This window comes from Camellia sinensis, chromosome 3 (genome assembly GCF_055761805.1).
Source record: "Camellia sinensis isolate YWXY chromosome 3, ASM5576180v1, whole genome shotgun sequence".
Lineage (NCBI taxonomy): Eukaryota > Viridiplantae > Streptophyta > Magnoliopsida > Ericales > Theaceae > Camellia > Camellia sinensis.
This window is the reverse complement of record NC_138963.1, coordinates 225,705,400-225,719,133: the sequence shown is the minus strand read 5'-3', so window position 1 is coordinate 225,719,133 and position 13,734 is coordinate 225,705,400. Positions and strand designations below refer to the sequence as shown.

Sequence of the window (13,734 nt, the reverse complement as noted above, 5' to 3'; positions counted from 1 at the left end):
TACGCTCGGGTATTAACCTCTCTTTTTTAGGCTCTAACTTTTGCCAAGGCGCCCGTCGCGGGTTTTCGACCTTGCGAGCTTTGTTCTTCTTTCTTTCTTTTTTCAATTCTTTTCTTTTTTGATTTTTCTTTTCTTTGCATTTTTCTTCATTTTGTTCTTTTGTTCTTTTCTCTTTTCTCTTTTCTCTTTTTTGCTCTTTTTCTTCTTTTTCTTGCTCTAACTTTTGCCTGGGCCGCCCTTTCGGGTTTTCGGCCCAGCGAGCCTCTCAAAGGGTAAAAGTGTAGCTTTGTCCATGTCAAATGGTTTTGAGATCCCGAAGTCATCTGAATCTAGGAGAATGGCTGCTGTTCTAGCTTCGTAAGCTTCTTCTGATGAGATCTGATCTTCTTGAGTGGATGATTAGAGCCAGTAGGATCGTCTCTGGTATGATGACCTTTCTCCCGGCTTGCCCCTTGATTCAGATTGCCCCCAACTTGAGTGGCAAAAGTATTATCCACAGTTTTTGCAACCACTGCAAGCACTTGCTGTTTGTTCAGTCCTTCGGCTTTCAAAGCCTCAACAGCCAACAGAAGATGTTCATTGGGATCCATGTCCGCCCCTATCTTGTTCCTCCCACTCACCTCCATTCTGCCAAGGGATTGGCTTTCCTCAAATGCAGCCCGTCCCAACATCGGGGAGTCTCTTGACATGAAGTTCCCGGTATGTGGTGTGGTCGATGATGGAGCCAATGTCCCGGAGGCCAGATCTGTCACGGTTTTTTGAATATCTTTAATCATTCTCATCAACTCAGAAGTAGTGGGTTCACGGGTTTGAGATGGTTGAGGTTCAGGTGCACCCATCATGCATAAGTCCATGCTTTCTGGGATAAACACCTCAGGCTTGGTTAGATGGGCCGGGGTGATGTATATGCTGGGGTCATAGGTGGATGGCAGTATGTGGATGAGATTGAGGTAAGCAGGAGATGTTTGGTCATTGGGGTCTGAAGGTGGGGCTATCGTCCGGTTGTCGATGAGATTTTGGACCTCATGACGAAGGCGGTAGCAACGGTCGGTGCCATGACCGCGCTGCTGATGGTACACACAGTACTTGGCGGGGTTATGTCTGCCTGGGAGTGGGCTGGGAAGAGGTTGAGGATCGAGGGGTTTGAGATGCCCTTTTTCCATCAAGGCTTTTAGTGTGCTAGTCAGGCTCATATAGAGGGGGGTGAAAGTTCTACCCTGAGCTAGGATTGGGCCGGTTGTTTCTATGCTTGGTTTGGCAAAGGGGTTGGCTGTGGTGACTGTATTGATTTCGGTGGGTTTGGGAACAGCGCTACTACCAGCGTTGGTAATCCCTGAAATCACCTTCTTTGTCAGTTCCCTTGTCCTGGGAATGATCCCGCTGTTGAACGCATTCTCGACTTGAACCCCCAGTTCATGCAAACTTTTGAAAGTGAATAGTGGAGCGACTATCAACTTTTGCAACATATCATGCTCGAGGTTTCGGACCATCATCTGCACTTGATCCCTCTCAGAAGGGCGACGATCTGTCATTTGTGCTGCCTTTGCTCTCCACCTTGCAATGAATTCTACAAAAGGCTCTGTTGGGTTCTGGCGAGTTGCTTCAAGCTCTTGGATGGTCATTTCAACTTGGGTATTGTAGGAATACTGATCGACAAAGGCCTCAGCCAGTTCTTCCCAGTTTTGCTTCACTGTATCCTCCAATTTGGCATACCAAGTGGCTGCTACACCCGACAGGGTTCTTCCATACAGAGAGAGTTTCTGTGGCTTAGTCAGACCCATCGGCTTTAGGACATCTAAGAAAAGTCGAATATGTACCATTGGATCTCCAGACCCGTCGAAACGGTCGATATATGGCATTTTGAATCTGTCTGGGAGCCGGATGGCAGCCTCGGTGTGCCCATCCTTAATGTCAGGAATGGAAAGGCCCTGTGCCTTTTTGAATTGCTTCTCAAGGTTTGCAATTTTCACTGCAGTCAGATTGAACTCATCAACATGAAAGGGTTGAGTTCTCTCATTAGGCTGCACTAGGGGTCTGAGCACCTGAGCTTAAGCCAACCCTTCTCGAGGATTTGGATCCTGCAAATCTTCAACTGGCGGAATTGGGTCAAAGTTCGGCTGGGGTCCCAAAGCTGGATGTGAGGCAGATGCCCCAGATGGGCGCTGCGTTTCAATACTGGTTTCAGCCTGCATGGCAGTTCCCTGATTTAGCGCTGCTATCACGGCCACAAATTCTTCCGAACCCTGTGCCATCACGGGTCTGCTGATGATGTGACTGGTGACGGTCGGATCAGATGAACAAAATGAACCCTATCTGGCCTTCCTTTGCCTTACCTTAGCGAAGGAACACTGATTTGCCCTTGAACTGAATTTTCGACCTGACAAAGTCTATCGACACGGATCCAATGTATCCGGGGGATATCGGAGCCTTCTGAAGCTATAGTTCCAAGACTACCTAGCAAAAGGGGAAACATGCAGCATCTCAGCCTGATTTCACCTGAACAGATATGAGCCTATTTGAATGAGTGTGCTCTCTACTGAATTCTGCCCCAAAATTCGGCCTGTAAACCGTTACCCTCGGGTAAACTGAATCCTAAAATACTGAACTGGTGCCCTCAGGCCTGATGCCCAAACTTGCAAACTGATACATGCATTCCTGTAGAGACGCACTCTAAAAGCATATAATAGATAATTGAGAGCCAAAACACCCCTATGTTGGGGTAGGGTTTCCCTGTCCTATTTTGTCAGGAGCTAGGGTTTCACTACGCACGCAGCGGCTTCAAACAACCTATAAACGGGTAAGCAACCTGTCTTAGTTTGGAATGGTCACTATGGATCCGAATATGCACTAGGTCGAATGGTCAAAGAGGGTGCCCCGGTAAAACCGGGGTTTGTGTTCCCATACTGGCAGAGCCCACAACCGGCCAGCCTTATGGTCATGCCTTGACAGGACAAGCCTCCGGCAAACCGTTCAGGAATAGCAGATGGCAAACACGGTGTCCTAGGCGCACCAATGCAAATGCAATGCAAAGAAACACACAAGCGTAGTCAAAAACAGATATCAAGAGTTCGAGTCAAGTTCTCTAAATCCCCAGCAGAGTCGCCAGAAACTGTAGACGTCCCCGAACGCCCCGGGAGGAATGAGCTCCCGTTCCGTTCATTTTGGGGTCACTACAGCTCAGGACTCTCAAATTTGTCACGGTTCTTAGTCTGAACCAAAGAGTCCAAATCCGGCAAATCGTTTTGAAAAAAAAAAACAGATTTTTGAAAGAAGTGCCAAATATGGACTGCTTTGCCAGATACAGAGTCGCCACCTAAATGTTTTTTAATGGGAAATTTAGGAAACCCTGACTCGGTGCCAAAGGCCACGTGTCCGTCATCACCAAAGTTGCCTCGGCTCGGGAACTTGGGTACGATTGGGGAAGGTCACTTCGTGAGCAACCCCACTCGCCCGATCAAAGATCGGCCTGTACTAACCATGATATCTATTTTTGAAAACATTGTGTGTTCTTATTCCGGTTATTAGCCTAGATTTACTATGTGATGCACACAGCATACAAGTATAGACTGGATCGCCTGAATTGGAACAAAACATTTCATGTTTGTTTATTTGAAAATGGTTTGATGGTGCTACTCGCAAGTAGGCTAAGACGTGGATTTGCCACCCTCAGGTGGGCTTAGAAAACATGATTTTGCCACTATCTAGTGGGCTTAAAACATACATTTGATGAATTGTTCCAATCCAAGTAACCCAACCTTCACCCACAGGCATTCAGGCAGATATATCACATAAGCAAGTAGCCTCATGGTAAGCATGCTATTCATGACAGTCACTCACACGCATGCAAGGATGCTAAAGCATAAAACTCACCGAGTACTCCAAGCCAAAACAGAAGCTCATTAGAAATCATGCATGATCCTAAATACACAGAAATGCCTAATGCAACACATGCAAAATGCAACTATAGCAGGCTCGGCTATTCTAATCATGGCATATGAAATGCTACAGCTAACATGTATTCAACTTAGAATTGAAAATACAATACAGTTAGTATGATGCGCCGAGCCCGGTGCATGCAAAACAGATGAATGAATGCAAACATGCTGTCATACTGTATGCTAATAGAAATATCCCCTAATCTAACCATCATAAGCGGGTAAATAAAAGGGAAGAAAGACGTGGGGTTGGAAGACATACATCACACACACGCACACTTATTACAGTTGTGCCCTCGCGCAGAGGGTCCGAATAAATAATACAGTCCCGAATAAAAGAATAGTACAGTCCAAATAATACAGTCCAAATAATGTACAAATTCCTAATTAATTTACAAATTAACTAAGAAAGCTGTAAATCTGGCATGCAAGCTAGGGACTGCCTTGACTCCGCTCCGGATGATGAATGATGCATGCCCGGGTGCCTTTGCACGGAAATCCACGGCGATGCCCCGATTAGCCTCTGTTTGTACTTTTTCTTGAAATGCGCGCCAAACTCCGAAAAGTTGCTGATTCTTGATTTTTTGCTACAACAGAGAGCAGGAAAGGGGCATAGCAATGTATTTCACAAATATATGCATGCCTCGATCCTCGTGCCACCAATCACGCATATCGATGCATGATGGCCGAGGAGCTGAATTGCACAATTCAATGTAGAATGAAGGTACATGAAAACACAACAAAACCTAACTCCATCATGGATGATCCGGAGTGTCGGTGACTGGGGAATTGAGACGCATTCCGTCACTCGGAGTACGAAACGCACCTCGTTTCCCGCGCCCGGGCTAACTCCTATCCCGAACACGATGCAATATGCATGACATGCATGAATGCAACTAAGATACAGCCTAGCATGCTCAATGCTATGAAAATGAGATGCCTCGAAATGCGTGCACACGGGCACGCAAACCGAGGAAATGTATGAATGCAATCTAAGATACTACCTAGTATGCGCTATGCTGTGAAAATAAGATGCCTCGAAATACGTGTACACGGGCACGCAAACTGAAGAAATGCATGAATGCGATCTAAGATACAACCTAGTATGCACTATGCTGTGAAAATGAGATGCCTCGAAATGCGTGCACACGGGCACGCAAGCCGAGAAAATGACATATGCAATGCAAATACATGGAAATATGATATGGACTTACACTAACATGAGAGAGCCTCAGCCACACTCACATAAGAGGCCGATGGATGAAAATGAAGCGCCTCGAAGTGCGTGCACACAGGCACGCAAATCGAGGCAATGGCATACGCAATGCAAATGACATGAGAACATGATATGCAAGCATGCTAATAGATTTTCAGCAATGAAATGTGGGGGAAAACAGCCCCGAAATGAGGCGAAAACACACCCGATGCATGGAATCTCTCCCGAAATGCAAATTAGGCGCATAGAATGAACTACAACTATACAAAGCATGCATAATTGGTACACGAGATGAAAAGACAGAAGCAAGGCAGCCTCAAAATAAGAATTTTTGTAGTACAAATCATGGCCAAACAGCAAACAAGGATTGGGCAACAATGGCACGCAAAAATGGCCCTAAACATGAGATTATGAAGCAACTCACAGCTGCTAACTCCAAATAGGTTAGGGTCCTTCAACAACATTGAAGAGGGGCCAAAAATAAGCCACTTTACAGAACTGTAAAAACCCTAAAAACAAACATAGGTATAGCTAAGCTCTTATGCAAGAAAAAGGGCCAAAAGGTGGCCAAAGAGGCAAGTGGTATATGCAAAGCCCAAACTGAAAAATTCCCTTCTACAACATTGAAGAGGGACCAAAAATATGCATATTTACAGAACTGTAAAAACTCCAAAACAGTATACAAACATGCTAGAAATGCAATGCAAAATGAGGCTCAAAAGGTGGCTATAACACAAAGTATGCAAAGCATTCACCAAACAGCCAAAGACCCTTAATGAAAAATGTTAAGAAGGCCAAAATAAGACTATTTCTAGGCCTGTAAAAAGACCAAAAACAGAAGCATGATAGGCTGCCAAAGCATGCAAGAAAATGGCATTCAAGGAGGATATTGAAGCAAGTGCAATATGGAGGGCTCAAACAGGGTTGAGCCCTTAATGAAACAAGAAAATGAACTCAAAAAAATGACCTTTTCAGTTTTGGTCGGAGCTCAAATTAAGAAGCATGTATGGCTTATGATTGGTGCAAGAAATGAACCAAAAAGGGGGAAATGCTACTCACCCTTGAAGACCAACACTTTTGTTGCTTCTTGGACCAACTTTGATGACTCTAAGCTTCTGGAGTTCCTCCCCTTGCTGCTGAAATGGAGTGGTGATGGTAGAGCTTGAAGATGATGAAGAAATGGAGCCCAAAACTTGAAGGAAATGGGGTGATATGTATGTATATGCTCCAACCAATCCTTCTAACCCTCTTTCTTGAGTTGGGAGGCCAGCAATATGTGCAAGAGAGGGAGAGAAGACCCTTAGGCCAAAGTGGAGGGGATTGAGGCTCTTGTTTCCCCACAAAATATCCCCCGGATATAGATATTTTCTGGGGGAAACAGCTGTACAGCTGTAAAGTATGCACTGCAAGGAATATGGCCGGCCAAGTATTTTTGTTGCAGGTGGCCGGCCGGCCATCCCCCCTAGCCGGCCGGCCAAGGGTCAAAAAGGTCAACTTCAATTAGTGGCCGGCCACCACAAAAAGGTGGCCTCCCAGGTCTCCTCATCACAACCCTGTGGTTCGAATTTGAAAACTCTGAAACAGGAGAGAGAACAAACCATTTTGAGGAGGGGTTCAAAAGGTTCAAATGGAATTAATGGCCGGCCATAAACTTTTAGGGTCCTCCCATGTGTGTACATCACAAATATGTGGTTCAAAGTTCAAGAAAATGGCCCAAGGGTGTTCAACATTGGCCCGGAAGGAGGGGTTCAAAAGGGTCAAGAAACATTACTGGCCGGCCATGAACTTTTAGGTTCCTCCCATGTGTGTACATCACAAATATGTGGTTTGGGTTTGAAGAAAATGGCTCCAAGGTGTTCAACATTGGCTTGGAAGTGCGAAAAACGGGCGCCGGAGGGCGAAAATGGAATATAACTGGTTGCTAAGATAATTGCTGGCCTCCCACCCTTCTACGGCCTTCCCGGTGATAAAACAGAGGTACCTGCCAAAAATGAACAAAAACCGATGCAAAACGAATGCTCGGGGGCCAAAACACGCAGTTCGGGGTCCCGAAAATGGGCTGTTTAGCACCGAAAGTGGCGTTCGGCCACGAAGTGGGTTTCTCAGACCCCAGTGTCCCTTAAAAGGGAGAAAATAAGATGTATGCCAAAAATCAGAGCAAATGGAGATGGTTAAGCGGTCCCGAACCGAGGCACACGGCCAACGGTCCCGAAAAACCGGAAACCGGACTCCGAAATGGGCAAAATGGCCTGCGGCCACAAAATGTAGCCCACGGCCACTGAGAGATGGTCTACGGGACCTATCCCTCCCCTCAGGAAAAGAAACAGAGAAAATTGAGTCTGGTTTGCAAACCGAGACAAGACACAGAAGAGGGTTCGGAAATCCGGAGGCAGGGCTCACGGCCGCGACTCTGAGACTTCTGAACGAGCACGATATGCAACGTCACCGAGCACTCAATCGGTGATGTCTGAGTCTTAAGGTCGGTCAAAAATGGGGTGTCTACAGGGTGCTCATAGCTGACCTTCCCCAATCGTACCCAAGTTCCCGAGCCGAGGCAACTTTGGTGATGACGGACACGTGGCCTTAGGCAAACGAGTCAGGGTTTCCTAAATTCCCCCAAAATAAAATATTTAGGTGGCGACTCTGTATCTGGCAAAGCAGTCCATGTTTGGCACTTCTTTTCTAAAAATCTGTTTTCCAAAACAATTTGCCGGATTTGGACTCTTTGGTTCAGATTAAGAACCGTGACAATTTGAGTCCAAACTATAGTAAGCTCAAATGAACAAATTGGGATTTCCCTCTCGGGACGTTTGGGGACGTCTACATATCTCAACGCCCAAAAGACTCTCATTGTCGCATCGTCGCATTGTCTCATCGTCTTCTTCGTCATCCCTACACCGTCGATCGATGAAGTCATGGAAATCACCGTTGTTGAACATCCGTAAGTTCCATCTTCGTCCAAATCACCATCGACGACCATTTATGGCAACACAACCGTCGAAATGGGCAAAAAACGTAAGTAATCTAATCATTCTTGTATGTAAACCCTAAATCTCATCTTCAACAAACAACATTGTGAACTTTCACAAATATCCCATGTTTCTATTCATACAATATATGAACCTTCATATTATTATTGTTCATGCCATAATCGTTAATCTGAACCCCTCAATCCCTATCCCCAATTATATGGACTTTTTCGCCAAAAAAATTACAATTGCCATTATGCTGTGTTTAAATCTGTGAACATTCAAATGGATTGAAAGATGTTGGGCCATTCAAATTATTTCAGATGTTGTTGTTGTTGTTGTTGTTATTGTTGAAAGATGTGAACATTCACATGAAATTTAAAATTATTGGGGAAGCAAATTGTTGTTGTTGTTGAAAGATGTGAACATTCACATGGATTGAAAAATGTTAGGCCAATAAGATTATTTCAGATGTTATTGTTATTGTTGAAAGATGTGAACATTCACATGAAATTGAAAATTGTTGGGCACGCAAATTGTTTCAGTTGTTGTTGTTGTTAAAAGATGTGAACATTCACATGGATTGAAAAATGTTAGGCCAATCAAATTGTTTCAGATGTTATTGTTGTTGTTGTTGAAAAATGTGAACATTCACATGGATTGAAAATGTTTGGCCAATCAAATTGTTTTTGTTAACCGTAGTGAACATTCACATGAAAATATAGAATCATAGTCCAACTTCCTTGTGTCAGATGTTGTTGTAATATATAATTATGTTATGAACATTCATAACATGTGTAAATTAATTAGACACTATGTGAACATTCACCACTGTGTTTGGAGGAAATATAGCACTTTTGTTATCCCATGTTTGAAACTGTATTTCAATTTTGAGGTTGTACTATAAAATTGGCATTGCATGATTGTAGTAAGTCTGTGCATTGTCAGCCAAATTAGTACTGTGAATGTTCATAACATCCTTTAATCTATTTGGGTTAACATTCACATGTTCTTGAATGTTGTTCATGGTTGTATAAACACACATTAATTTTTACACACATACACACACTATGCACATTGTGCTTTTGTTGACACAGTGAACATCCATATCCATGGACAGATGTGGATATTCACATCCACACACACAACTGTGGACATTCACACCCATGCACACAATTGTGAACATTCACATCTATGCTAATGTTGTGAATGCTCAAATTTGTGCCACTATTCTAATCACATGAGCCTTGTCTTAATTTTTTTTCTTTTTTTTTATTTATTTATTTTTTTTATGCTCTATTTTCCAGATATTGCACAGAAGAAAATCTCAAAGCAAAAAAGGGATGAGTACCATGTCAAGGAAGAAAGCCCATATGCAAATACTAACAACAATGTTGACATGCAGCTTATCGGCCCACTGTTTGCATTTTCCGTTCTCCCACTATTCCATCGTCATCGAAGCGTTGTCGGCTACTGGAACCATACTCCAACAAAGAAGAAACAACGTTGTAAACATTCGCCTATATCGAAGTGTATCAACTCGACATGGGGACCAAATGCAAGCCCCTTTTTTCCCTTTTTTTATGTAATCAAATTACATTTTTTTTGTCCTAATGCAAACTTTCTCACATGTTGCCATTGTTATTTTTGGTCCTTGCTGTTCATGATTTTGCTGTTATTTTCCCTCTTTTTGTTGTTGTTAGTATTGTTGAAATGATGTAAACTCCCATATTTTTTGCTTTTCCTAGGAAACAGAAAATTGTCATTGTTTCGGATATTGTTGTTGTTATTGGCATGATTTCAACATTCACATGGGCAACATGTCTTGAATAAATTTGTTACATGATTGTAAACATTGTGTCAAGCAAATCCCCAAATTAAAATGTTTCTTCTACTTGTAGTTTGATTTTGATGTGAACCTTGACATTGTGAACATTAATGTTGTTCATATTTGTCCACTTAATATTCACATCACAGTTGTGTACACTAAAAGTATGTGGTTTATGGTTAATGAATGGGTGATGTTGTCATGTTGTTTGGTTGTTTATAGTCACTATGAATATTCACATTGGTGCTATTTGCTTATAAATGTGTACATATAATCATTGTCTTACTGTGAATTATTGTAACCAAATGTTATACACATAGACATACCTAATATTATATGGATGTGTAAATATTAACATTCAGTGTGACCACTACTATTTGTACCCTAACAATAATGTGAATATTCACATCTCCAATGATGTAAATGTTCACATTACTATGTTTGTCACCTAAATAGCACTTTGTTGCTTTTGCTTATATGAATATTGTTGAATGTGAATATCCACACTGACTAATGATGTGCTGATGTCAATGTACATGCCTACCCTACCAATTCTATTGAAATCAAATTTAATGTTCATATAAACACTCACTATTTGTGCATGTCCATGTAACAGATGTTGCATCTAAAATTTTCACAAAGAGGAAGAGGGAGGAGTATCATGTCAAAGAAGAGAGCATGCCTCTAGAGAGCAACACCTACATTGACATACGGCATGTCAATTATCGATCAAACATTACAAGCTTAGTAAAACTGATGGGATGCACCAAGTTCTCGAATCTTCAGCTAGACTACTTGAGGCAAACTTCGTTGTTCGATGGTTGGGGTAGTCCACCATACACTAGCTATACCCGAATACAGTGTTGGTTTTTTTTTTTTTTTAACTTGCAGTTGAAAACAACTTGACAACATATATATAAATCAATGATATACTTCTCACATACCTATGTGTTTTGATGGTATATTTGGTATTGATGTTTTACTTGTGCTAAACAATATAAACTGTGAACATTCACATCTATTTTCTTATGTTGAAGTTTATGTGAATGTTCACATTTTAATTTATGTTCAATAAATGTGAATGTTCAAATTATGTCCTATGTTTACTGTGGTCAACTACAGATGTTAATATTCACATTATACATTAATTAGGTGTATAATCATATTAGAATTAATGTGAATATTCACATCTATTTGTTGCATTGTGAATATTCACATCATACTGTGGTTGACTACAAATATTAATATTCACATTATACATTAATTAGGTGTATGACCCATGAACAAACATATCATAATTAATGTGTGTCTTCACATTTAGTCATTGCATTATGAATATTAACATCATGTTTGTGTCTAAAACAAAATGGTCCTTGAATATTCAAATCTATATAATAAGGGAGAAGGGTTTTTTAATTTATCCTACACACATTTGTCCTACTAAGACTTTTGAACGGTTAGGATTTATTTCTGCTTGAGAATGAACGGCAAAGATGATAACCTTCTTTCCCACTCTACCTCAACTTCCTGCCAAAAGCCACACTTCAAAAATACCTAAAACTTTGCAATCACCTCACTTCAAATCACACCCACTCATGCTCATCTCTCTCTCTCTCTCTCTCTCTCTCAACCTTACTTTCCACCGGTACATCACTCTCCGACCGGTCAATGATGTTGTTGTTTCGGTGCCGTCGCTTCTAGATCTAGATCAACAGCCTTACTTCCCACCGGTACATCTCTCTCTGACCGCTCGATGGTGCCGCTGTTTCTGTGCCATTGTTTCTAGATCTAGATCCACCACTACCGTCCGGTCATGAGATCCATAACGCTCACACACTCCTCCTCTACTACAGCATACAGACAACCGATGATTTCACCACTGTTGCCTCAGAAAATCTTCTGCCAAATAGAGATCTGTACACTAGCAGTTGTTCAAGTTCATCGGTGATGGTGGTGGATTGATATTGGTTTGGAATTTCTCAAATTTTTGGTTATATAAACTGTTTATTTAGAATTAACTAATTTCCTTTTCTCTGAGACCGAAATTGCAGACCTGTTTGAACAAAAATGCCAAGACATTTGTGAGTACATATATTAAAGGAAACAAATATTGTATAGATATGTATAGTGCTTTCAATAACTCATGTTAATTGACATCTGTGAGTCCTTGGAAGCTATATTCTATGATCAAGCAATCCTTATTCTCACATTCATTGACATCTGTGAGTCCTTGATATTGGTTTGGAATTTCTCAAATTTTCAGTCATTCTACTCTGTTATTGAGTACATATTTTTTTTGGATTATCTTGATTACTCTTTGTTTTTTTTTTTTTAGTCTCTGTTATTGAGTTTATTTATTCCTTTATTTATTATGTTTGTGTGCTCTGATTTTTGTTCTATTATGAATAGCATTTAGATAGCCAAATTTTGTTTAATGCAGTTGGATTCCATATAAATCTGTATATGATCTCATTTGACTATGTTGTGTTTTAAGAACAAAACATTCTACCAAACAAGTTCACTGAGCCATTTCTATTTTTTCTATCTAGAAACATAGTATAGATATTGAAAAGACAATCTCACAAAGAACAACTGAGAGGGGTTTTCTTTCATTATAACTGGCTTTGCTTCATGTGTTCTATTTTAAATCATAAACCCACCCTTGGCTGTTGTTTTTGTTTTTGGCTAGGTTTGTTTAGGTTGAATTTCCCTTGCTACAATTCAAACAACGATGCTCCTCCTTCAGAGATTATCATCAGGTCTTCTCTCTCTATTTCTCTCTATGATATTTCATGGTTTTATCAATGTTTGATTGATTGAAAACCTAGGATTATTCTTTCATTTGTTGAATGTTATGACAAAGTGAGTATGTATCTGACAAGGATAAAAAGCATGAATTTGTATCTGGCTTCACCAGAAGTGTTGATTAGTTAGCTCTGTCTTATATCTTTTTACTGATTACTGTGAGGTCAATAGATTATGCTTGTTGAATTGTTTATATAATTTTAGGTACCATAATTTGGTGTTGTTGATCAAATTGAAATCTAGAAAATGAATTTTTTAATTTGAAATAATATTCGAAGTGTGTACAAAAAGTTTTCGGTGTTGAATTTAATCAAGCTATTTGATATGTATATTAGAAGGTGAGTTTGAAATTTATTTTCTATATATTTTTTTTTGTTTACGTATTGGGTTGGTAGCAACATGGCGGCGATGGCAATGTGCTGGGTAGACTTAGTGGTGACAATTGTGGTGGCAGAATTGGTGGTAGTAGTGACAAGACGGTAGTGGTGATGTCAGTGGCATTGGCATGGTATTTGAGGAGCAATGTGGTGACAATGTTGATGTGGTGGTGGTGACGACGGTAATGGCTATTGTGTGGTAGTATGGTAATGGTAAGGTAGGGTGATGATGGTTGTGGTAGTGGCGGCAGCAATGTGGTGGCATAAATCGTGGCAGTAGTGTAGAGTGACAATGGTGGTGATGATACACTTTAACGATAATATAAGCATAAACAATTAAAAATTCAGCATTCAACATTAAGTAAGAAATTTTTGGCTTAAAATTTTAGTTTTTTTTTAATAGGTTGTTAAAATTTTAAGTGATGTGAATTGTGATTATCAAACAGACTTAATGTGTGGAACAAGGTTTTAAAAACCAAACCGGTGAGTGAACCAAAAAGAAGACCGAGTGGATGAGTCACCAGTTCAACCGTTGGGTTGAACCAGATCGAATCGTGACGTCATAATTATGTCATAAACATTTTCTAAAAAATATAAATTAACA

At 40.9% G+C, this 13,734-nt stretch overlaps 1 protein-coding gene across 1 annotated transcript in view; it reads left to right on the top strand.

The window, feature by feature from the left end:
• The window catches only part of LOC145822275 (uncharacterized), a 60,872-nt gene extending 47,565 nt beyond the window's left edge, over positions 1–13,307 (top strand). The window contains exon 4 of the mRNA XM_082918898.1: positions 13,149–13,307. Within this exon, the coding sequence (XP_082775024.1) occupies positions 13,149–13,307 (159 nt within the window). The remainder of the gene's footprint in view (positions 1–13,148) is intronic.
• The last annotated feature ends 427 nt before the right edge of the window (positions 13,308–13,734 follow it).